Source organism: Mixophyes fleayi, chromosome 4 (genome assembly GCF_038048845.1).
Source record: "Mixophyes fleayi isolate aMixFle1 chromosome 4, aMixFle1.hap1, whole genome shotgun sequence".
In the NCBI taxonomy this organism is placed as follows: domain Eukaryota; kingdom Metazoa; phylum Chordata; class Amphibia; order Anura; family Limnodynastidae; genus Mixophyes; species Mixophyes fleayi.
This window is the reverse complement of record NC_134405.1, coordinates 142,839,786-142,867,075: the sequence shown is the minus strand read 5'-3', so window position 1 is coordinate 142,867,075 and position 27,290 is coordinate 142,839,786. Positions and strand designations below refer to the sequence as shown.

The following is a 27,290-nucleotide window of genomic DNA, read 5'->3' as shown; positions in this document are numbered from 1 at the left end:
ATTCCCATTTGCAGTAATAGTTATTTGTGCCCATTGAATTTTCTGGTCTGTGACATCATATGCAGGAAATTGTAGAGATGACAATCAGGTGAAAGCACTACCTACATGGACATTTAGCTCCTTCCAGAAATTCTTCCACTGTGCTGTTCATTCTACTCTCATTAATGTATTAAAACAACTCTTGATAGGTGAACTGTCTCAGATATGTATAAATTGTAAAATAAAATGCATTGATCTATTAGTACCTTATAGTAGGATATGAGCATATTGTTGAACAAAACAGAACTCTACATAATAGGTAGCTGAAATAGGTACTAGGATGGTGGTAAAATGAAGGCCCTTTATGCTACACAAAAGGCACTGCCAAAGTGATAAAAGTGGGGAAGTTTACTGCTTCCACGCCTTGTGTCTGATTAAAATAATAATGTGATTTAGGCCTCAGACACAGGCAGATTGTCCTTTCTAATGTAACATTAATTTAGGGACGGATCTATGTTTTGTTTGGGAGAGGATTTTGTGCCTTGCCCCCTCTTTCACTCCTAACAGGAGTGGCTGTCTGCAGTCGCACATTATGTACATGTGCCTACCGGCCGAGAGACATGCGGAGGATGCTGCCCGGCCACTCTGATTGTGTTTAAAACACAATCAGAGCGTCCAGGAAGGATTCTCTGTCTGACTTTCAGCACACATAGCTTTGCTGCAGCATTGTGTATAAATGGTGTGACAGAGTCACTAGTTTGAATGGCAGGTATTCATGTCCCAGGCTGTCTGACTCGCATGCTTTTAAACCCAGGGAGATTGCTATGTATAGGAAGCAGCATCCAAAAGTGTGTGTTTGGCTTCAGGAAAAGCTATTAAGGGTCCCTGGTGTTTTGTATGGAGAGAGCAGGGTGGGCTCCATGCAAGAGGCCCAGTCCAGGTCTTCTGGTCTGCATTCTCACAGCAAACTGATTAGGAGCTGTACCTGACACGTGCCTGTTAAAATGTTGCAGCTCTGTTTCAATCACTGTCTCAGACCTGGGGAGGAGGTTAGTTGCCTCCTGAGACACTCTGCTGTGGTGAGCTGTAATACATGTTTGATTTGTGTGTGGTACATAAGGACCTGCACAGGAAAGGGGGCCTGCGCAAATGTTTAAGTACGTGTTCGACAGGCAAGGTTTTTATTTGTGTTTTGTTTACTTTGTTTATGCTAATAAAACTGGTTGAGGCCAGTTACACTGAAAAACCCTGCATTCAAGTAACTTATTGCTGCTGTTTGCCGACCATCTACCCCCGGAGATGGTACCTATTCCCCTGATTACCTCACAACAGCTTAGGAAAGAAGTTAAAAAAGTGCATACAACCTATGGTATACAGCCTGTTACAAACATACTTCCTTCCAAACACAGTAAGTGGAATTGTGGGAGGGTTTGTTGGTTAAATGTTAAGAAATTGTTGTGGGAGTGTAGCATATAATTTGATGTGTCTGCTCACTGCAAAATTATTTTTTTACCAAATAATGAGGCTTAGGCTACAGTTGCTATTAAGGTTGTGATCCATGTGATATGAGAGAGTAGGTTAGATGCTGGAGGTATTGGGTGTTCCAATACCTCAGCAAATGGCACTTCCATAACATCCTAATGAAATTGTAGAAGTATGTATTGTAGGCAGGAGTGAGAGGTGGTTACCAGAGATGAGACAAGGCGCAGATCAGAGGTAGATCTAAGATGGCCGGAGGGAGAGCATTTTTATACGAGATTTGAGATGTATAAAGGGGTGATGGTGTTGAGGGCTTTGTAAGTAAGGGTGAGTAATTTCAAATGGATTCTGGAGGACACAGGGAGTCATTGCAGGGACTGGTGGTGAGAGGAAATCTCTCAGTCTTGCAGCAACATTTAGTATGAATTGAAGTGTAGATATATGGGTGTTGGGAATGCCAGATAGCAGGAGGTTGCAGTAGTCAAGACAGGAGATGATGAGAGAATGGATAAGATTTTTGGTAGCATGTTGGGTAAGAAAAGCATGAATTCTGATAATGTTTCTAAGGTGGAGTCAGCAGGACAGGGAGAGAGTTGTCATCATCATCAGTTATTTATATAGCGCCACTAATTCCACAGCGCTGTACAGAGAACTTGCATCAGTCCCTGTCCCATTGGAGCTTGCAGTCTAAATTACCTAACACATACACACACACAGACAGAGAGACTAGGGTAAATTTAGATAGCAGCCAATTAACCTTCCAGTATGTTTTTGGAGTGTGGGAGGAAACCAGAGCTCCCAGAGGAAACTCACACAAACACAGGGAGAACATACAAACTCCACACAGATAAGGTCATGGTCTGGAATCAAACTCATGACCCCAGTGCTGTCAGGCAGAAGTGCTAACCACTAGGCCACTGTGCTGTCTGGATTTGAGTAATAAAGCAGAGGGTAGAGTCAAGTGTGACACTAAGGTAGTGTGCTTGGGAGAATGAGGAAATGGTGGTGTTATTGACAGTGTGGGAGATTTTAAGGGAGGTGGTGACTCTTGGAAAAGAGAAAATGATAAGTTCTGTTTTGGACATGTTGGATAATCCATTTTGAGATAGCAGAAAGACAGTTGGTTACAGAAGATAGTATTCCTATTACAGTTGAGCATCCCACTTCTGAACAGATTGACTTTTCCAATAAAAGGGGAGACAACCCCCTCAGTTCTGAATGGGTAGCATTATTTAGCAACTGGACAATAACTAATCTTGCAAAACATACAATATGATGTTCTATAGTAGAAGCATTAAACAGTATCTTAGGAACTGAAAATCCTCAAAATAAGGATTTATCCTCATCTTCTTGCCTGAGGAACTGCATGCTGATCTTCCATTTTAACCTGATTATAGAGACGTTATAAAAAGTCTACATGCCCTTATTGAATTTGCAGTTGTTTGTGATGTAAAGCCTGAAATCAAGATATAGTACATACTTTCAAGGTCTGAACACAATTATAGAAATAAAATGTAGTAAAATGATAAAACCAGGGACAATCTGCTAATCCTGCCGATGTAGCCTAAGCATGCCTTTGTCATATTCCATGTAATTCAATCTAGTTTCCTTGTGTTACTTTTATCTATACTCTGTCATTTATAGAGGCTATTGAATGGCTCCTATCCTCCATAGCAAACAACCTTCAGCTAATCTGTAACAATGGTGGACTCTCTCCTGTGACTTGATTCTATTAAATTAAATAAGTGCCTTTTTAGTTATCCTTTTATAAAACTACTGTTGCAGCATCCTCATGTGATCAAATTATACACACTCTGACTTTTTTTTCCAGCTGGCTGAAGTGGATTCTGTTGTATTTACAGCACAAGCTTTGGACAGAGATGGTGATACACTAATGTATGTAATTGACCGATCTATGGTGAGTATGAGATGTTGCTTGGTCTAGCACAGACACTAACTGCAGTACTAGTTTTTGCAATTGATCATCTGAATACCTTTTTTTATATTTAGAACCAGAAATGTTAGTCAACTGTAGTTTGTAAATTATAGTGGTTATATAAAATGGCTTTTATTAATACTGTATATTTGTGATTTATTAGTAGCTTTTTATATGAACACAAGTTGTAATTTAGGTTCAACGGTTTTTTAAAGGACTAGAAAACCATTTACTGGAGTAAACTAGATCAACTACCCTCAATTAGAAACATAAAAAAAAACACAGTCACTTCCAACCTTGTTATGTGATATGTTATTTAAGAATGGCTATACAGCCTCTGCATACTGAAATGTGTCAGTTTCAGTAATGGTTACAGCAGACATTTCCAGTAAAGGATCACAATTCTCCCACAACCCTACGTCTGGCTAAACAGTAGTTTCCTCACTACTAGCCGGTCACTAACTGGCATTGGTGACCCCGCCCACAAATACAAACAGGTTTTTATCCGCCACCCTAGCATTATAAACAAATCCCAACACAACAGCAAATCAATAACACCCATGTGGAACACCTGTGTGTATATGTGCTGAAAGAGGAGCCCAGGCAAAATGTAACCCTGTTCCTGCAGACTAGCTGGGTTTTTACCTGTTTCTCTATAGCAGAGGTGTGGCAAATAAGCCCCTTTGCCACTTACCTTCCAACTGTCCTGGTTTCGGCTTTGTCCCGCTGTGCCACTCACGGACATGTTTGTCCCGCGGGTTGGAATGAGGTATCTTGCGACTGGTGTGTGCTGCAGTTAGGAGGGGAATGGGATGTTTCTAAGGGGCAGCCTTGTGCTCTATAGTGCCAGGCAGCCCTCTGGAGTAGTGGCTATGCCCCCATCGTGATGTCGACATTCCCCCTGACCCGATGCTGAATACTGAAATGTTTGGCGGTATGGCATCAGTATGTGGGATAAAAAGATATAATAGTTTGAAAATTAAAAGCGGCTACTGATAAAGCACCTTCTTAGTTGGTTTCTGGTCAATGAGGATCTTAAGTTATAATCAAAATGATATGCATACTATATATTTTACATAACATTTTAGCTATAATAATTTGGAGCATGTTAATATATGAGCTCACCATTCTACCAGAAAGTGTAGTAGATGAGATTTGTACTTGAATCTCTTATGAAAAAGACTCACCCACTCAAATCATATGACCTCGAATGCATGGACAGCGTCACCTTGAATTCCATGTGTGCACCTATCATTAATTTGGTTGGGCCATGTGAAATATGAAAATATAGTTCTTGAATTGCTTGAATTGTTTGTTTATTTTCAGTAAGTGGGCTGTACCTAAACAAAAAAAAGAGAGATTTGAACAAAGAGCCCATAGATAAGTTTTATATGAATACTGTTCCTTTTTCTTAGAAAGGCAAAGGTACAATGATAGTTCTGCTTCTGATCTACGTAAAAAAGAAAGCAAAGAGAAGTTCCACAGCATTTGTAACACAAAGTAAGATCGAAACAGTTTATTCAAAAATATTAAAATAGGTTATGATTGTTTAAGAAAGCAAAGGCATTGTAATAGATCTGCTTCTAATCTAAGTATACACAAATTAAAGAGGACAGTTCCGCCATAATGGTACTCCAAAAGAAAATTAAATGAAATTGAACACTCCTTAACAAAAATGTATATATAAAAGAAAAATGTAATGCTAAAAACTGGGATGAGGAATTGGAGTCCACCTGACACCTGTCATAGACTTAATCGTTGAACAATGGAATAGAGAAGGTACATAGATTGTACACACCGCCAGCAGACAATTAATACAAGGTAACTCCTATACAAACATATAATCCGAGTCATGAAAAACCTATATAGTGTGTTTTAAATGCATATTGTAATTTGTGTTTACTTCTACATTGTAGCTATCGCTTGTTACTTATCCATCCAATGAGTCCAAAATATTGTTCAATAGGGAGATTAGATTGCATGCAGGTGACGCTGTGTTTGGCTCTGCGTACTTGGGACCATTTGCTGGATTTCGAGGACCCAGGGGTCTGCTGCATGCAATCGGGATTGAGCACATGCTATACTCTAGAGAAGTTAGTTTCTTCCAATCTCTCTATTGAACAGGATTTTGGACTCCTTAGATGGATAATTAACAAGCTGACTTTTCTAATCATTTATACTGTGGATTGCTCCCATATTCTTGAGAGTTCTGTTGCACACAGTCTTTACTTTCAGCTGATTCATTAATCCTATTACATCTGATAAAGGAGTTCCCCTTATCCTTGTTTTGAATATCTCCCGGAGATATTTAAAGGAGGAAAACTGAATTTTTCCATTACAGTTGAGGAGTATTGGATAAAGGTCCCTTATTACATACTCCAGTATTCATGCCATTCTGTTTAAAGTTTATTGAAACTGCTAATGATCCTGTGCATACAAAGTGATTTCTAAGAGTACTCTGGATTAATGTAGGAGCCTATATAGCTTATTTAATCTTGTGTATTTTATTAATTGTAACATTTATTGCATTTATATTAAATATTTAACTTCATTACACCTGGTTCCAGTGCTCTTCTTACTGTTTTCTGTGTCGCTTGTATGCTGGGTTCAGATCCCAGATTTGGAGAGCTGCGGTCCAGATAAGCATTGTTTGTATTAATGGTCTATTAGCGCCTATTATTTTGTTTAAAATAATTAATGGGGTGTCCTGTTTTTCTTTTTTGATTATAGGGTGACTACAAATACTTTCATATGGATCTTCCAAACAACGGCAAAGTACTGCTATCCCGGCCTTTGGATTTTGAAAGCAAACAGGAACTGGAGGTAGTCATACATGCTGTGGTGAGTGTTTGGTGATTTTTTATTTTTTTTTGCTTTTTTTACAGTTTTGGATTTCAGAGTGATTTTTGTTTTTGCAATTTTATTTAATTTTATACACTGTGTAGTGAATTGTATTCATATCCAGCAGCCCATTTATTCTAACCTCCTAGAAACGCATACACACGCTGTGATGGACAGATGGATACACTTTGAGGGCCACATATGCAGCCCTCCTCACCCTTCATTACCCTTAATCTCAGTAACACAAAAAAGATTCCACATACATTCCAACACTCCCTACTGACTTCTTTATATTTCACCCACCTTCCCCCTCTCCTCACTTACATGCTACTCAGACCTCCTTCATGCCCTCACTCACTGGGAGTACCAGTGCCCACCCACAACTAATCTACTAACCTAAATAATTAGTCACTAATTACATTTTAAATTTATGCTAACTTTATTAATGGCAGTATGAAAACTGCTTACAGTCCTGGGGGTCCCCAATGTACAGAGTATGGTGGGGCAATCAATATATAGTAAACACACTTTGCAGCTATTACAGTGTCAGTGGTTTAGTGGAAGAAAGTTTACTGAAGAAGACATTGATTAATTTATGCATTTACCCATCTCTGGCTCTTAGACCCCCCTCCCCCTCCCCTCTAATCTCTTCTCTCTGAATACAGTTGACAGGGATTCAGTTCTTTTTTCTACTTTGTCATCCAACCTTTCCTAAGCTGTCGCTTAGTTCCTCAAGCTGCTGCTTTTTTATCTTTCAAATCTCAGCTTTATGATTGCTTTACTTGTCTCCTCATGCATATTCTTCACGCGCTGTAACAATATCTCTACCACATGCTTACCCAAAATGGACACCAGTCCCTTGTGCATTCCCTTATATATCGTGCTTTGCTCTGGAGTCCTTCATCCAATCCCGAAGAAGGTCTCATAGAAAGTCAGCCAAAAGCACAGTCCCTAAAGACGTGGCACCACTAGAGTGGCTAGGCCTAACCACCAGTGTAAATAGTCTGAGCATTCTTTCTATCCAAGTGCATTATGTTACACTTTACAGTATTGTAGACCACATCATTGACTATAATGTAATTGCTATACATTGCTACATACAATCAAACTATAAATGTTGTTTATCTGCATAGAATAGAGTCAAACTGCTTGAACAATTGACACTATTTAACAATTTACTTGTGTAGTGTATTTGTTAGACAGCTAAAGATTTCCAACTATAGCATTTTTTTTAAAAAATCTCATATTAAATGACTTAGCTGTCTAGTATTTCAAGCATCACATCTTTTATGCAGACTATAATCAACCTGCGTCAGTTAAAGGGATACCTGCATTTAATTTTGTACTCTCCTGGCAAGTACTCAAATTCTCAAAACATTCTTCATTCATTATTTACAAATGTAGTGTAACTATCTACTGATCTTTTAAGGATGAGAACTGAAATCAGCCTCAAATTATTCTAAACTAAAGCTTCTTAAACATTGATATTCTCCCATGTGTGAAAGGGGTATCAATCTATATCTGCAGAGATTATTTCATCAACAGATTTGTTTATGTGACTATTCAGTGAAATTTAGAATAATGGAGACAGTAGTTGGATACAAACTGGTGGTTACATTTGTGAAGACAAATTAAATCTTGTAACAAGACAAACGTGTTAAATAGGAAATAATCCTTAAGTGTGTCCCCTCACACTGCCAGTAATCACATTTAACTATAATCTCCTTTAATAGTATTTACCATAAACCATTTGACAGCACTGACCATCCTGGGTTAGTCACTGGTTTTGACTGGGTCAGGAAAGGACTCTCCTCCTATCACCCTTGAGCTCCAAGCTTAACATCTTGATCTTACTATATGAGTTCTATCCTTTTTAGAGATGTGGGAGGTAATGTATAGTGGCAGGCCGAATCTACTGTACATAATTACTACTTAATATCGTGTCCTTCTGTATGTGAAGCAAAAATAGAACAGCTAGAATATTCAAAGTGAGTTTGGTAGCCAAGAATGTGGCAATAAAGGTGTATTTACATACTGCAACAACATGTAACAATTTAAATCCAGTGCAGCTATACTTAAAAGGACCACTAAATGTGAACCTTGGAATATATGGCTGAGTGTTGATCTGACATTCATCATAATTTCTATAGCACCACTTATTCCGCAGCGCTGTACAGTGAACTCTGTCGTAATCGTTTTTCCGATTGCCACCATTCCGCTAATGCCTCCCAAAAAAACCCCGAAAGAATGAAAAAGCGACGTTATAATAATCAAACTTACCTTGAAGATGACGCTGGAGATCACCGAAGAAACCAGAATAATGACAGCAAAGAAGTGACCGGCAATGCAGCCTGACGTCATTGCGACATCTGTCACTAAAAATTTAAAGCGGCAATGTGGGTACCCCTAAGGTTAAGTGTTTAAACACTTAACCTCACATTGCCCCACCCAACCTCCCATATCAAGTCACACTGTCTATTTCTGAAAAGGAAGTCTAGAGTCATTCAATGTCTGCAACCTGCTGCAGGGGATGGAAAGAGAGTATGACGGACATATTTAGTTGTATAAACATCCCAGTTATTTCATGTATTTTATGCAGCTCAGTAATATACAGCATTATATATTCGTTTCAAGCAGTGCCTTTACTTTTGCTTTAAAGAGAGCCTGTCATTTGTGATGACATTTTTTTGACGTGTATTTACCACTATGAATGTGAAATAATACAAAGATTTTTTCTATGCTCCCTCCTCCTAGAAGAAAGCATTGAAAAACCGTGTGCGTGGCATGCAAATTATGACTCTACTGGGGACTTATGCTGAATATTGATTTTATTGCCAAAATGGAAATTGCAAATCTGTAAAACTACAGAACAAGTTTTCTATCTAGATTTCGGTTCATGTGACATTTTCGCAATCTGCACAACACGATACATGTTGCTGATATGGGGGTGCTTCCAAAGACTGTGAAGTCAGTGGGCACCTTGTTATGTGCTTTGCAGAGGAGTAGGTGCGCATGAGCTTCATGGATGACTAGGCTTTTAACGATGTGCAAAATTTTATATAATTGAGATAATTTAACTATTCTATCTTTAGCCTGTGTAGTTATATTTCATTAGCAGAGTCATGTTGAGTAATGGCAGTTATTAGGCAGGCCCCACAAAATCCACATAGCTAAAACTTGCTCTGCAGTGCAATTGCAGCCATCTGGATATCTCTCTGACCTCTTCATAAGGAACATAAGTGGCATTTATGGGCTAGAAGATAAAGATTTGTCTCCATGGTGCACCTACAAAGAGTCAACCATTATGGATACTAGCCTATAAATACTACTAGTGACCAGTGTCATTGCTGAAGACATTGGAATGAGTTATTATTATTTTGGATTCTGTGACATCCCAGATGTACTAAAAGTTCAGTGAAGGGAAGTTACTGTTTCAGAGTCAGGGCCTGTTTCTCCAATACGTTGACTAGGCTGCAATTTTCTGGGGTGGGGAGGTGGGGCGCAGCGCTTTTTAGGGCTGCAAAATTGTGACAGGGAGAGGTATAAACTGAAATTAATTTTAAAATATAAGAGAATAGTTGTTATCCAAAGTAAAAAGAAAACGTGAAAGAAAAATGTAGTAAGGTTTTAATATTAAATTGTTCCTATGGTAAAGGCTGAAGACAATGAACCATCCTTGGGAGGGCACTTGACGACAAGCAGGTAGGAGAAACAAAGATGGCTACAGGAGCAGGTGTGACATCCCCCTATCCCCAACACATCTTCACCCTTGTGAAGATGTGTTCATACCTGTATTCTGTTATACAGTTCTGACCTTAACAAAATGAGTGACAAAGATTACTGTGACCCTTTTAAAAAGCAAAATTGAGCGAAGTTTAAAAAAATCAAGAGGGGGGGGTGAGGAAAGGTGGTGTGACTGGATCACTGATAAATAACTTCTGGTATAAAATTATTTAAAGTAATTAGCGCAGTGTGCTCATTTATATAATTACCAATGCACTTATTTTTGATTGTGTATATTTTGAGATAGGAAATCTTTATTTCTGAGACCAGGGTAGAAAATTAGTTTTTCTGTTTTAACCTTTCTAGAGGAAATGTCTTATTTCTGATGTATATATCTGATACAATAAGTCTTTGTTTTGAAAGCCTTTTGTATATCTTGGTGTAAGGAAATGCTTTGTTTGGGGTTGTACCTATCTTTGGGAATATGTATTCTGCGACTGTCTAAAGAAAGGATTTATGTTGATTGGATCTTTTGATGTGAGGGTTCACTTGAAGACAGGAAGGTTTAATTAAAGATGTACTGCTAGATTTCATGCGTCTAAAAACAAGATGCAGGACATCTCAGAGTTTCTAGAATTTCACAGATAAGTGTAAATCTATGTTTTGGTAAACATGTTACATCCTGATTCTAAAAATAGCCTGTGTCCAAATATGTATAAAAAGCATTGTCCTGTACACTGAAATGTATCATTCTGATGTTCCATCTGACCTGATCACCTGGTACCTTAAACCAGTCTGAGAGCAAATAAACATAACTTTCTTTAAAGACCTGCTTGAAAAAATCTTCAATATTGCTGTAATCCTGTGATCTGCAGATTAGACCCTAAATCTAATCTATTTTCCGGCTGTTTCTGAGGTTGGAACCAGCTCTCCAGTACCACCTTTCTGCCTGCTACCCTGCAGCTCTGGTCAGTGTGATAGGCCAGGGGGATCCATTCACAGCAACCCTGATTCATAGTAAGAGGTCCGCAGTTACCAGCCCAAGTGTACCAGCACAGAAGTACACTAGCAGTGACAGTTACCCTGAAGGAACGTGGTTCTGAGTGCCATAAAGGAGCTCAGTGGTGGCAGCAGGCTCCTCCTACTGTGGCAGGAGGGGCGTATTCGGATTAACGAAAGGGGACTGTGGCAAAGTAAGCCCAGCTGGCACCCAGCAACAACAGACAGGGTGGCATAGGTGATCCATTGTGTCACATGTGGATTTTAAATTACGGATGGGTTCCCTTTTACTTTTAACAGGAAATGACCACCAGAGAGCGACAGCGGACCACAGCCAGGGTGCGGGTCACTGTACTCGACGGAGATGACCAGTACCCACAGTTCCTCCCTTGTCGCTACATGTCACATGATGGTCTTAGTGTCTGTGTCAGCCCTACATACATGGTGAACATCACAGCAGGAGAAGAGCAAGTGAGTACTTTTAACATTCGGTGAACGTTCTATTTTTTTTCCTTTAGGACAATGGGCCTCATTTATAGCTGTAAGCAAAACCAACGAATATGTGCAGTTTGCACCTGGGCAAACTATGTTGCAATGCAAGAGGTGTAACTTAATTTTTTTGCATGCAGAGAAAATACTGCTTGCTTTTGTAAGTATCTTGGACAGCTTTATTTGTACACCGCTAAGGCACACACAACCCCCTCCTCTACATCTACCTGCGTATTTTAAATTTGTCACTGCCCCGCAGAGCACCATGACTTTTTCTAGGTGCATCTTCTAACTGGGTTTACTCCTGATTCTAAACAAGGCCAATGTTGTGAAGTCAGTTTGACCTCGCTGGGGAACATGGACACGTTTGACAGTTCTGTTTTTGTTTGCACTGCAGACAGGGCCACTTGTATTCTCTCCTGGACCTATATTTGCTGAAGATGGTGACAAAGGAATAATGGCTCCAATCTCATACTCTTTCCTGTCAGGTAATATATAGAGAAAACAGGCACATCAATCAAAAGTGTATGGTTTCCCTGAATAACTTGTATCCACACTGGCTTGTACTGGCTATTTGGTTATCAGAGGAACCCCTATAACTTATTTAAGAAACTGAAAACATGACTTTCTTTTCCTTATTGGTCATAGCTTCCCCCATATGTCAATATATGGAATTTTGTATATTTAGAATATGGAAGATGTGTGCTACCTGTGATGTAATGATTTCCCTTAGCTTTGAGCCTCTAATATTTGTAGTCCAACATTATTTTTATCCATATCGCTTCTTATGACAACTCTTAACCCCTAATGCAGGATAAGTGTGAACGCAAAAGAAAAGTATCAGTTTTGTCCATTGATCTCTTCTCAGTCTACAAGTAGAAAAACTGTAACAACATGGGCAGATCAATAACACCCACATGCTTTAGTCCTTAGCGCTAGACAGCTGCTCAAGGAAAGGAATTAAATATTTTGTTCAGTAACGCATAGCAGACAAGAATTGAGGGGAACCCTATTGGTTTAGTGATAGTATTTGATTTGTTTCATTAACTACTACAGAGATTCTATAAGTGATGTGTCAATTCCATACTGGTTGCTAGGGACTATTATAAACCTTGGCTATCGTATGACTAGTGCTGGGTGGTGAACCGATGAAATTCCTGCACGTAAAGTGGGTGCTTCTTCTAACAAAGTTTTAAAACCTAATTGTTTGCGATTGTTATGAATACAAGTGTGGGGCAGAATGGAGAGTTGGTGAAACCCAAAATTCCCCCTATGTATTAAACAGCAATTGTGGCATATTTTCATTTTCCACGTTCAATACAGGCAGTTTTATTCTGCCTTTAAATCCTCAAAGGAAAATAAAGCAAAATATGAATTTTATTTGTTTAATTTTGACTAGTGCATCAGACAGACATAGTCAGGGGCAGGCTGGGCTGGGGGCAGGGGGGCATCTGCATTTTTTTCCTTTAAAATAGGCTGCTGAGTCGAGTCTTGTCTCCCAGGCTAAAGTGTGCCAGCCCTCCCATGGACATAGTTTTAGGTTCTCATTGTGCATGCTATGAGCAAACTTGGAGTTGTATCTGCCACCTGTCTGTGCGTTTCATAATATTTAGTCCTTTCCAGATCCGGTCATTCCCCAAGGATGCCATACCCCAACCCAATCATCTTATACTTGTCCCTTGCCACAAGGCCATTCTTCCAGCATATTTGAGGATTATCTTGCTGCAGTAAAATTAAGAGGTGGGAAAATATAGGGAATATGGGAGAAGATGTGCTTTTCCTGAATGGCTTGGTCTTTCTGCTAGATATTCATGCCAGGCAATGGCCAAATCACATTTGCTAGTCTAAAAGAATCATGCCAATAGGGCTATTTTTATTTCATTAATATAATTTGATGTTTTCGAGCATATTTCCATATTTGCTATACTGGCTGTCCCCAAACGTCAGGAGATATTAGAGTTCACAATAGTTTGGACATCTTAAGAATTTGAAGCGTGTTCTTACCATTTCTATTCGTAACTTGCTGCTCAAACCTATATTATATATATGTACTTTATTGCAGAGGGCAATGTCTGCTTTCATTAGATCTACAAGGTCACTTTCCATTTATGCCTATTCAGGTCCTGACAGCGACATGTTCCAGATTGATAACGTGACTGCATTTGTCTCCCTGACACACACTCCGGAGAGGACACTTAGCCCTACCATCATTCATCTGAGGGTTATGGCGAGTATCGTCCCCTTTCATTAGTTCACTCATTTAGTAAAATATATTTGATTAGAAAGATTTTTTTATAATTTCTCATGAGGAAGTTTATTTTTATGTGCAATACTATAATGTGAGCATTGGAGTCAGAGGTCAAGCTGCCAATTAGCAGTAAGTATAAAAATATATAGAACATGCTGGAGATTGCTGTCATGCTTCTTGAACACTTTATGCAAACCTAACCTTATCTATCTAATCTATCGAATAGTCAGGGCCATCTTTTCCATTGGGCACGATGGGCAGCTGCCCGGGGGCCCCACGGGCAAGGGGGCCCCATAGCCACGGCTCTTAATGAGAATAAATAATCCTGCAAAAGAAAAAAATCTGCAAAAAAACCTACAAGGGTCACTGAGCAATTACATCTATCTATCTCTATATATCTATATCTATATCTGTATACATCTATATATCTATATCTATATTTAGGGGCCCCAGTGCACTACTTTGCCCGGGGGCCCATAATGTTGTTAAGATGGCCCTGCGAATAGTCCATTGATTCTATTCTATCTTTGCCTAATTATAGCCACATCTCTGGTTCTGTTCCTCTGTGATATAACATTTAATCAGAATTGGATATGCAATATGGTTTTTAGTCTGTACATTTACAGTGGTAGTCAATGGCACTGACAATATTGTCATTTGGTCATTCAGGTAATGAATACACATTGACAATAAAGTTATTGTAAAATTGATTGTAAAATAATAGTTCACAAATTTTTGGATTATGATGTGTGTTAATTTGGAACAGTATGAGAATTCTCAAATATTGTGAGTGATTTTGAGCAGTTTAAATGATATGAAACAATCTATCACGTCACTATCTCATAAGATACTACAGAAAAATAATAAAATGTAACATTATTCTACCTAAAGCATTGCCCACCAGTCTAGTGTGATACCTTTGGCTATAGATTGATGGTGTTATTTTGCATATACTTAGTTATATATCAGACTCAGTGTTTTATAGGCATTTATTCACCATAGGCCTCACAAGTCGGTGACTCCAGGAAGTACTCTCTGGCAGAGGTAAAAGTGAGAGTGTTAGCAGCCAACAAGCATCCACCCCACTTTGCTGCTACCCAGTACCAGGCATTCGTGCAGGAGGATAACAATCCTGCCGCTCTTGTCAGCACTTACAGCGGACGTGTTCTCTCACTAACACCTTCTGACGGAGATTATCCTAATGTAAGTTACACACTCCTGCACTTACCTCTTCTTTGCTTCCAACTGCAAATGTAATATATCACTTCAGACCGAGAAGTGACAAATAGTAAGTACTTATATGATTTTTCCGATTTCTGGCTATCACCATAATAGACTCTGTCGTCATTGAACTATTAGAATGATTGTCCTTTTCTCTGAAAATTAACTTTTCTTTCTCCACATTGTCAATTTTCTTAACATTTTAGTTGTTCTGATTTCAGGGAACCAATCCCCAGATCCACCTCAGTCTGACATCTCTACCTAAGCACAGCCAACTATTTCAGATAACACAGAGTGGCTTATTGGTAGCCACAGCCAACCAACTGCAGGCAACAGAAACATATAATCTGAAGGTAAGAACCAAAGCTACAGTAGAGTATACAGTATGCAAAACAATTCAACATTTATATGGTACCAGTAGATACCTGTATAGGTTAGTTATTTTACCAATGCTTATTCATTAACTTGTATTCATTTGTTATTCTGCCTACATTTTCTGTTGTGTTACAAATTAGATATTGGCATACAAGTACAGGCAGATAGGAAGGAAAAAATGTAAATGCTAGAAGTAAATGTCATCTAAAGGCAAGAAGAGAACACGTGACTTTGGCTTCTTACATGTTACATTTAGTGTATGCCTGGGTGGGGTAAGTATGTGAAATGACCTACACTAAGCAAACTAGGATATAAGGAAAATCCTTTAGAGTGTAAGCTCCCTTGAGCAGGGCCCTCTTTACTCATGTCCTCCTGTTTACCTTTGCCCTTAGCCCTCTGCCTCTTCTCTCCATTTCCTCACCTCTTCTCCCTTGCCTCCGCTTCTCCATCTCTGCCCTGGTGCTGTAAGTTCACTCCTCACCTCCCCACTTTGCTTCCTATCCTATCTGTACACTGGAATTCACTTTTACCTTTTTGCCCTGTGCAGCTTTCTCTGCTAAGTTAGTACTTGTTTATACTTATTGCACTGTCCTTTTTACGGCAATTTGTTTTTGTACTACCCTGTGTGCCATGTACTGTTACCCTGTACTGTTATCCCATGCTCTATGTACAGCACTGCGGACCCTTTGTGGTGATTCATAAATAAAAGATGACGATGATAATAATAAACCTTCTGAAAAATAATATCTCAACTAAAAACAAATACAAGGGAGAAAATGGGATATGTAGCAATGAAGAAATGTTTGCTATAGATGGAAATAATAAAACAAAGACAAACTTAACTAATGTATAATGATCACAATGATAATGCAGCCCCCTAATGTCTGTTTAAAGTGCACTATACCTGGCTTTGTGTAATTTGTAAAGGAAAATAAAAAACACAGTCTGGTAAAATATAGAGAAAGTAAGGAACCTAGTGATTGCCCTGTGACTTCAGTTATCCCACTATCATGCTTGCAGTATTCACACGTTGACAGGTTTTTTTTATGACTGTCCACAATTTGGATTTTCACCTGTTATCGGTATGTTATTTTTCTAATGACTTGCATTAAAGTGATTTATCTTAATGCAATTAATGATGTTGTCTAATATTACTATTACATACTTAAACAGGTACATTTATTTATTATTGTATTCTGCGTGTGAATGTGTGTATATATATATATATATAGTTAGATATATATTTATTAAAAAAAAAAAAAAATTTGGGAGTCAATGAGCAAAATGTGTTTTATTACTGAACAATAATTACACCTCATATGCATGCTGTTGACTGTAGTTGTTGTTCAGACAGCCTTTACTGTTATTCTTTTACTGTATGTATGTGTTTCTAGGTGTGTCCCATCTTACATTCTATATGTTTTGCTATATCCTGATCAGGAGATGACTTCAGTTGTACAATATATTGATAAATACACACCATGAGAGAGCCTGGGATTTGAATTGTGTATTTGTAATGTTGGAGGAGCACAAAATTACATTGGATCCAATATGTACTGTTTTTAACATCATCATCATCAGCTATTTATATAGTGCCACTAATTCCGCAGCACTGTACAGAGAACTCATTCACATCAGTCCCTGTCCCACTGGAGCTTACAGTCTAAATTCCCTAACACAGAGAGAGAGTGAGAGAGACTAGGATCAATTTGATAGCAGCCAATTAACCTAAAAGTGTGTTTTTGGACTGTGGGAGGAAACCAGAGCACCCGGAGGAAACCCTCGTAAACAGAAGGAGAATACAAACTCCACACAGATAAGACCACAGTCGGAAATTGAATTCATGACTCCAGTGCTGTGAGGCACAAGTGCTAACCTCTAAGCCAACATGAAACTTAAATGAATAATACAAATATGTTTCAGAAGTACTTTTCCTCTAACAATGGAGAATCTGTGATATGAAACAAGAAGAGGGCCTATGATGAAGCTTAGTGGGGCATTCGTGGAAACTGGAAACCTGCTTGAGAGATAACTTATGTTCTGAGAACAATCATGTTTTATGCATACTTTGCAGTTCACTAACCATATTACAGAATATGTTGATGGTTGTCCTAGTATATTATTATTATTGTTATTGTTATTTATAATACACTTGAATCAAAAAGAGCATGCACACCAATAGATAAGTGGATATTTGAGAAATGTCATAATCAGCAATTGATTTTCATTATGTTGATTATAGATCTCCGCAAGAGATGAAGAGTCTGGAGAAACTGATAACTGCACAGTCATTGTGAAGGTCTTGGCCAATGGGCAGGCAGGTAAGAAATACATCACTAATACAGATAGTCTGGATGTGGATGAGGTCTCACTTAAACACCCATTTCTAACATCAACTCAACATTAAGTTATTCTGAGTTGATTATATGTATGTTCACTGGGCATGGATGCAAAAGCAGATCTTAGAGGATTTTAGCTTCAAACTAGTATGTATACTGTCTGAAGTTCTATCACTCGCCTATAGTTTGATAAAGGTTTTATTCAAAATTGTGTGTGTGTGTATAAATTATACATATATAATTAGATTATATTATAATATATATATATAAAATACAGTATCTACTATATAAAAGCCTAGTGGCGTGTGTCTGTGTGTGGGGGAAAAAAAAACCAAGCTGCAGCGCCACCTGCTGGGCGAAGTTATACACTGACCTACTAAATTCTTAGTGTGTGTGGAAAAAAACCCTCAAAGGGCTGAAATTTGCTGCAGCGCCACCTGCTGGGCGGAGTTATACACTGACCTACTAAATTCTTAGTGTGTGTGGGGAAAAAAACTCAGAAAGGGCTGAGATTTGGTATACTAAGATGTTTTTAGTTTGTTAATTTAATTTGTTAATTGTTAAAAGTGTTTATAAAGATTTTAAAAAAATATATATTTCTTGAAGGAGAAGTGACAGTTGGGAGTGGTTGGTGGTTGCCAGGGGTGACAGAGCGAGAGGAGTGTGATACTCAGGACCGCTGAGAGAGATCCCTGTGTCTGGATAGACATCTGGATAGATGTGGCGATGAAAATGAAGGATGAGGTGATGGAGAAGAATGATGAGGTGGTGACATGTGGACAAAACCACGTTAAAAAAGGGCGCTTACGTCGGGAAGTAACGCTCTTCCCCTGAGGAGGCCTGGGCTAGGCCCAAATGCATGACAAGAACCTCTTTAACACCTTAAGTAGCTTGATTTGACTAGAATGAATGACTATCATGCACGGGTTAACTTGAAATATATATATATATATATATATATATATATATATATATAATCATACACACACTGTAACATGACATAACAGGACTTCAGGACTTAATGCAGATCAGTTGGTCCTTGTGGTGCAGGGAATGAAGCTTTTGCATTCCCAGGTAGGCTGGATAACATTACCTACAGCTCCCTTTAGCTGCAGTTGCTTTTTCCTGGGACTCCAGTGTCCGGGCAAAAGCCAGGGTTGTGTGACGCTGCAGAGGACCGTGCGGCTATGCAGATGAAGCTGACAGCTTCTCCTTGGTCGTCCCATTCAATTAATCTCTGTGGCATTTTACACTGGTAAATGATGATAACCCCCAATATCTGTGAGTTTCGCTTTAAATGCCCTAAGAGCCAAAACTGGAATTTTAATTTAAGTATTTAAAAATGACTTGTTTTTTTTTTAATCTAAACTACTATATGTTTTGTTAGCTCCAAGGGATCCATCAGAACCACGGGCAATGTTTACTGTGCCAGACCTTCCCATCATAGCAGGAGCTCTTGGGGTGCTCGTGTTATTGTTTGGAGCCCTGTTGTTCCTCTTAATTCGACTAGTGAAGAGTCATCGACAGCAGCACCAGCAGATGAGCCAGACATCACTGGTTACAGAAAAGCATCCCAGTGTGGTATGGTGTCTCTGACAGAATACGTCTTTTGCTTTTATGTTTTTGATTAAAAAAACATAACTAGTAATAAAATCTGAGTCTAACTACAAAGGCCCAGCTCATTGTCTCACCTTGTTCCTACACACAACAGAAAAGAATAAACCATCATTATATTTCAGATATAGATATATGTGAACGGCTATGCAGCCAGGTCTCTTCTGGAGACGCTGGGGTCTGTAAGAAAGGTTGGAAGACAGGCCGGTAGTAGCCATACTCTGAACCTATTTGCCAAAATATCTAACAATAATAATCTGATTTTTGATCAAATTACAACAGGACATAAGAGTCATATGGGAACACACACTGTTATTGCCAGGTGTGTGGCGTTACATTAATTGTATAGCACACATGCAGTTTCTGTAAAGTAATTTCCAAATAAAGGGGTTACCTGCATTATATAAGCCTCCCTTTAAAGGTAAATAAATTAAATTATACGAGGTCACATATCAACCTAATGGAATTATTAATTATATGAAGTTGATACGTGGTTATTGCACTTGAATTAATTATCTATGTATTTTGCAGCATTAGAAGTATAGAATATCTAGAAAACTATTACAAGCAACCAAGTACCTTATACGAACGGTCATTGCTTTGATGATTTGACTGCTATTTTTTGTTTTCTCTACTGCTGCAACAAAGAGTTTAAAGTGGTTTCAACCGGTGAGTCTCAGTGGGAGAGGAAACCATAATACATGAGTTAATATTACTAGATGGCTTATTAATTCAGAGTTGAAATGTATTAATACAGTTGTTTTTGTTCTGTACTTGCATTCACGAATCAGAATGTGAGATATTTGCATTATCTACTTTACTCCCTAAGTGTGGGACAGCTTCTTATGAAACCATGCTATGGTGGCAGTAATCGCCCAAAAATTTACAGTGGGTTCCATCCCTTCTGGGAACTGAAATGCCAAATGTTTCACTTCGCATGTGCCGGCCACCAGGCATGATCTAAAGTACAATGTGGGGACCCCTGATGGACTGGCTTCACCAGGGCACCATTACTGCTGAGGTATATAGTTGCCACACTTCCCTGCATATAGTTCCAGCACTGCAAATGCCACTTCTACCATCAGCAGGTACCCTGACATTCACATCAATGTTCTCCTGCAGGAAAGAAAGGTTTTGGGACTTGTAAAACCTGCAGTGTCCCATGGTGTAAGAGCATGGGGTAAATGTATCAAGCTGAGAGTTTACTAAGTGAAAAAAATAACACCTACACATAATAGTAAATTACATATGCACTTTATTATGGTCCACATATGTAAATCAAACCTCTAAGTAAAGTAAAAATGTTATTGTAGGTCTGTAGATGGATGAATATATGTAATATAGTTTAGGATATATATTGTGGTAAGGTTTTTTTTATAAAAAAAAATTATTATATAATGCTCATAATTTAAATAGATATTTATTAGGCTAAGAATGCCCTAAAAAAACAAAAAACAAAAAAAACTTATCTGCAGCAAAAACCCAGCATTGTGAAAATGTGCATATGCAAAATCAGCACATCTGTGGCAGCTAAATGGTCAATGCATAGATGTGACACATGAAAGAGCAAGATTTTTGGTGGGACACAAACTACAAAAAGGAAGAAGGTTGTACATATTTAGAGTCATTCTTGATGTCGTCAGTCTGCACAGCTTTGCTGTTACTCATAACAATTAGCTTTCTACATCATTTTGGATCTGGCAGTAGCAAGAACTTAGCCAGTGGATGTGATAGGATGCCTTTTATGTGATCATGGTGCATTTTAGAGGAAGGACATGACTAAGAAACTCTGATTAATGTAAAGTTAAAACACAAACAAAAAACATATATAGTAAAATTGTGACACTTGGAATAAAAGACATCCCATATATTTCATTAGTGTATTATATAAGACATACTTTAGAAAGGAAAACAAATCTAATTAAGTGGGTGTTTCAAATATGATAGCAGGTAGTACTTTTAGGTGACATCACAATCCTAGACCAAAAAAAAACAACTAAATATAGAACAAAGGATGCAGAGCTCTTAACCTCTTTATTCACTGTACTGTAGATTGGGAGCATCAGAGTCTTCGAAAACGCACTGTGCACTCTGATTTTTCCACATTTGTAAGTTACACCAATTGTGATATCAAACGTCACATTTATAAATGAACATGAGTCTGTGTGGTTATTACAAAACTTTTTGAATGTAAGAAAGAAAAATGGAATTTATGGTTAATATGTTAATTTTGACAGGTTAATCCAAGCAAATCTTCACCACAGCCAGAGGAGCAAGGTTACCAAAATGCAGCTTACAGTGAGACTCCCGGTGAAGAGAGCACTTACCAAGAGGAAGAGAAGGGATTGTCAGCCAGCAAGCAAAGCAAAGCCAAGGAGCCAAGCAAGATGGATGGGCAACCAGGAAAGCAGCAGAAAAGGATGCCAGCAGTAGCCGTTATCTCGCCGGGGAACCAATGTACCGGAAACTCTCCAAGCAGAAATACACAGGAATTGCCAGGTAAGTCCTCTACCTGACAGATAGAGCATCAGACTATCCTACAGTATTGATTTACACTTACTGTAATTGCCCCCATAAATGAGAAAAAGTAACAATATAAGGACTGGCACACAGTCATTGAATAACAATGCCTGTTAAAAGCAAAGAAACAAAAAAAACAAACTGGATTTTTTTCGATTTTACAGCATGTTCTTAAAGCTTCCCCATAGAATTCTATTATACAGTAGAATACAAAGCGTTACTGCTTGGGAATGCTTAAGCAATATTGAAATGGACTTAAAGGCAAGTTAAATGAATACTTGTCAGAAAGTGTGTGTGTGTGTGTACAGGTCCATTCACTTATATTAATATCTCATTTCTTCCAACTTACATTGTTGTATTATGTTGGAGTACAGATAGTTCTGTACCAATATTATATTGCCACCAGCCATGGTTAGTGCCATATGTATTGCTTTATTCACCTGCAGTGGAAAAAATATATTCATTTACCTTCTGCAGGATAGTCTGAAAGATGTAGCGTTATTCTTAATTATATGTGCCCTATAAACCCCAACCCTTTCATTTCCTGTAGCTGAGCCTTTGAATAGAATGCAATGTACCCACCAGGAAAAGACAGCACCCATGGAACTCCAGACAAAAAAAGTGGGGATTACCCAAGCCATGGTGGCCAATGAAGTATCAAACAGCAGCCAGTCGAAGCCTCCACCAGTGGAAAGCAACAGCTGCATTCTCCAAACTGCCTGCGACCCATCCTCTGATCCCATCAGCGAGATAACAGAGAGGCAAGATGGTCCAGGGACGTGGCCTGAACCCCCTGTACTCTCCAGGCTGCCTATTGTGGTGGAAGTGAATGAGGAAGTGGTGGAACCTGGTGGGGAATTGAATGTTCATCATCCACCAATGGGGAGCGAGACCATCACTCCTGGTTCACTTATGCAGTTATTAGAAGACTCCATTGAATGTTAAACCATTTACGCCTTGGTACCATCCCACCCTGTCAGTGTTTTGCAGCTAGTATTGTGTGGAAAAAAACCTTGGCCACCTTCTTACATCCATCCAGAACACTGCTACTAATCACAGATAGTGATGGCTAGTACTCTCTGTATGGTTATCATCAGTCAGTAAGTCTCCAAAGATCCGCACATCTATCTGCTGAAGGGATCACACTTTTCCACGCCTGGGCCACTTAAAATGATATGCACATCAACAATATTACTGTATCTCTATTAAATATCACTGGGTTTCACATAAGAACTTTAAGAATCATTTGTGACTGAGATCTGTATTAGTGATGTGTGTTCCAGATAAAAAATATATACTTTTCTTTGGGAATAAGCGCCTGTTGTTCATTGTATAATGATAACATTGCACGCCCAATGAAGGTTGAACAAACTAAAACCGTTTATATAAAAAGAAAAAATGTTAATTTATTTTCTCTGGGAACATACTAAAGTAGTAATCAATATTTTTTTTATTACATATTTACCAACCTTATTTAGTCTATGGCTTTACTTAATGGATGCAGGTTTAAAATGGTTGAGTTATGTTCTAGTTCAGCCCTTAGTACTTTCTTGATGATTTGGTTCTAAGTGAGTGAATGGTTTGACTGATGCTTTCTATGTCATTGAATTGATATGGTTACTCTAACGTCGTTTTTATCCAAAGCTTCAAAGGAGCAAATCTGATGCACCTTTATGTTGGAGTGATGGTAATTATGGTTGTGACTTAACCATTTTGAAATAGCCAAAAGAGACATTTATGATTTCTACAAATAAATGTGGCGACCATTCCATTTGTTTACCAACTGACAATAGGCCTCAGTTTTCAATACATAGCTAAAAATAATGCAAAAGAACCAAAGGTCACGTAAATACACACATAAAGGGCACTACATTTAATTTATGGGCCATTAAGGCATTGTTAGAGACAAATAGATACATTTTGCCATGAACATATGGTATATACGGCGGCTGCAAAATAAAAAAAAAATTCTATTTTTTTTATTTTAACACAAAATAGACAAGAGAATTTCAGTCAAAGTGTGGAAAAGATGCGTGGTATATTTTCAATATCTAGCCTTTAAATCTAGTTTAACAGCAGAATGTCTTTATAGACACGTATAGACTGTAGTCTGCTATATAAAAGTCCATTCTCCTATACAATCTAAGGCACTCTTATCATTTTAAAGTGGATATCTCTACAGTACATCATATATGTTACATTGTGTTAGCATTAGTACTATCTTAATAGGTTTGTGTTCAAGTTATTATTATCTCTCATTTTGAATTAATTTTAGGCCATTTATAATTCCAGTGGTATCCAGTTTATAGTGAAAAATATACCTTGTTATTTTACTGTCATACAAGATATAAAAACAAATATAGGTTTCTGGGATTATTTTATGGTAAATGGTGGTTGATGTTTATGTATTTCTGTACTATGTGGGTTTGGCCTTTATTTTTTTCTTAAGAATCCTTTGTAAAATTTGGCATTTTATAAAGTTGAAATGTTTCTGTACAAGTCTTTTTTAAATTATGTCTTGTGTGATTTTAACCACTTTTCATGGATCACTAAACCCCAAATCTAAAATTTTCAGATGTGAACCTTGACAGTAAAACACATTGTTTAGTGTTAAGCTGACATTCCACGGCATCTCTCTATAAAAAGTATTCCCTACCGTAGAATGTAGCCTTTTGCTGTCACATTAATAGCTCTGCTTCTGTGTAGGAATCCACAGTACAGTCATGGCCAAAAGTTTTGAGAATGACACAAGTATTTATTTTCATAGTTTGCTGCTTCAGTGTTTTTAGACCTTTTTGTCAGATGTTGCTATGGTATTCTGAAGTAAGATTACAAGCATTTCATAAGTGTCAAAGGCTTTTATTGACAATTACATTAAGTTTATACAAAGAGTCAATATTTGTAGTGTTGACCCTTCTTTTTGAAGACCTCTGCAATTCGCCCTGGCATGCTGTCAATCAACTTCTGTGCCACATACTGACTGATGGCCGCTCATTCTTGCCTAATCAATGCTTGAAGTTTCTCAGAAATTGTGGGTTTTTGTTTGTCCACCCACCTCTTGAGGATTGACCACAAGTTCTCAATGGGATGTTTTGATCCCCGAGCCACTTAGTTATCACTTTTGCCTTAAGGCAAGGTGCTCCATCATGCTGGAAAAGGCATTGTTCGTCACAAAACTGTTCTTGGATGGTTGGGAGAAGTTGCTATTGAAGGATGTTTTGGTACCATTCTTTTTTCATGGCTATGTTATTAGACAAAATTATGAAAAATAAAAAATACAATTAGCAACATCTGACAAAAAGGCCTAAAAACACTGCAGCAGCAAACTTTGTGAAAAACAATATTTGTGTCATTCTCAAAACTTTTGGCCATGACTGTACAGCTCTGCAAAGCAAGTCTTCCAAGATGTCACTCACACGCTGCCTGCCACACTAAAACAAGTATTTGGTATATTAATATACATCATTAAATAGAGGCTTTACATGCTCGTTAAAGCAGACGTGTCATCAGGTCCTCTAGCACTATGATAAAGAAAATAAAGTTGAGTTCCCCCAGAACACGGTTCACCTTGTAGAGCATGCTGCTCTCTCCCTAACAGGCTACCTACAATCTGCACAGCAGTGGAGCTATGGCATCTACATTAAGGCAGCCCAGCAGTAAACACTGTAGTCTGACAGCATGATTCTGTTTTTGAATGGAGGTGACACAGGCTGGCTTCCTATGTTCATCACAGCTCTACTGAACAGGGCTCACAAACTTCTGTTAAATGGTGTTATTAACTAGTCTCATTCTGAAACTCCGCCACTATGCCAGCACATAGAAAGCTGTCTAGTGAATGATGCTGCCTTCTGTTAGGCTTTGTAAGCTAGGGCTGCATATTCCAGTCTGGCCTCAATCACGGTCTGATTTGGCCATACATTTGGATGGCCAAATTGGATAAGATCTGGCCAGGTGACTGATTCACTTTTGGCATAACTAGGACCTGCTTCGGGTGCTCTGAAGACATACACACAGTCTAATAGAGCGCCTTTTGTGATTTAAAGAATTATTCAACCCCATTGATCCTCACTTGATGTTTTCAGGATATCAAGAATATAAAACTCACAAACATGGATATTGTAAAAGTCAATGGCTGTGTAAAACTGGGTAAAGCAGTTCTCCAGTCCCGTAACACACAATTGGGCACATACACACGTGTTGTAAACCCCACCCATTTTAGACCCCATCTTGTTCCATTCATACACTATAAATGGAATACATGGTGCATTGTGCACACTTTTTTTTCAAATAGATGATGGACAGAGAGCGCTTGCAGCATTGTGTAGATGTGTTCTATCCTTACACATTATATCCTTTTATAATCTCCTTTAATGCACTGTTCACCATTCCTTGACTATAGCTAATAATGACAAAAAATAACATAGCATGAATGATGTACTTTCTTTAGAGAGCAACAAATGTACCTTCTGTATAATCCTATAATATACATTTATTTGGAGATTATTCAGATATGGGCTTTTTCATTATTAATCCTTGTCTAGTCCAAGATGTAAAGAAAAAAGACAAAAAAACAACACTGGAAATAGCCTAATATGATTGCCATCTAAAGTATATGAAAAGTATAGCACTAAGGTATGTACCTGCACAGTACCTGGTGTCTGCTTCGATCTAACTGAGGGCACCAATGATTTGGCAGTATGACCTAAAGTGCTACATTCTGGCTGCTCTCTGTCTAAGGGATCACTGAGAACACTAATTTGATCACAGTTGTACATGTAGGAAATGGATCTAGGAGACACTATTTCAGTTGACTTAAAAACAGGTAAGCAGTATAACTAAGCAATGAGGAAGGCAAGTTAGATGCTTGGTAGCATAAGGAGAGGAATCATTAGCAGAAAGAAAGAAGTAATAATTCCACTATATAGGTCATTGGTATGGTCTCATCTAGAATACTGTGTTTAGTTCTGGAGGCCATATCTCCTGAAGAATATAAATAGATTAGAGACTGTACAAAGAAGGGAAACTAAAAAGGTGCATGGCCTACAGCACAAGATCCAGAAAGACTAAAATATATTAATATGTATAGTTTGGAGCAGAGAAGTCAAAGGAGAGACATAAGAGAAACATTCAAATATATCAAGGGTCTGAACAAGGTACAGGTGGGAAACATTCTTCAATGGCACAGAAGTATTAGAACAAGAGGACATGCACTGAAACTGGAGGGAAGTAGATTCAGAGGAAATTTGAGGACAAACTAGTTTGCAGAAATGGTAGTGGATAAGTTGAATAGCCTCCCATGAGAGGTGGTAGAGGCTAATACAATAGAGCAATTTAAACATGCTTGGGATAGACATAAGGATATTCTTACAAACATTAAAGGATCCAATAGGGTTTGGGGTTAGCATAGATTAGAAAATTTTGCAGACTGGATGGGCCAAGCGGTTCTCATCTGCCGTCAAATTCTGTGTTTTCCTAACACTGGACAAAATGTCTTGGAAAGCCCTGCACAGCTAGCTTATCAGGGACA

General features: G+C 38.3%; 1 protein-coding gene across 3 annotated transcripts in view; it reads left to right on the top strand.

Annotated features, from left to right (window-relative positions):
• LOC142152178 (cadherin-related family member 5-like) overlaps window positions 1-24,182 on the top strand; it is a 49,969-nt gene extending 25,787 nt beyond the window's left edge. The window contains exons 6-17 of one of the 3 annotated variants that reach the window (XM_075208534.1): window positions 3,290-3,376; window positions 6,125-6,235; window positions 11,258-11,428; window positions 11,844-11,934; window positions 13,567-13,673; window positions 14,697-14,897; window positions 15,137-15,268; window positions 17,533-17,611; window positions 19,017-19,210; window positions 19,892-19,912; window positions 21,481-21,742; window positions 22,314-24,182. In XM_075208534.1, coding sequence (XP_075064635.1) covers window positions 3,290-3,376; window positions 6,125-6,235; window positions 11,258-11,428; window positions 11,844-11,934; window positions 13,567-13,673; window positions 14,697-14,897; window positions 15,137-15,268; window positions 17,533-17,611; window positions 19,017-19,210; window positions 19,892-19,912; window positions 21,481-21,742; window positions 22,314-22,708 — 1,851 coding nt within the window. In that variant the 3' untranslated portion in view covers window positions 22,709-24,182. The remainder of the gene's footprint in view (window positions 1-3,289; window positions 3,377-6,124; window positions 6,236-11,257; window positions 11,429-11,843; window positions 11,935-13,566; window positions 13,674-14,696; window positions 14,898-15,136; window positions 15,269-17,532; window positions 17,612-19,016; window positions 19,211-19,891; window positions 19,913-21,480; window positions 21,743-22,313) is intronic. The other 2 variants (XM_075208536.1, XM_075208535.1) reach the window with 2 other exon arrangements.
• Window positions 24,183-27,290: the final 3,108 nt, after the last annotated feature.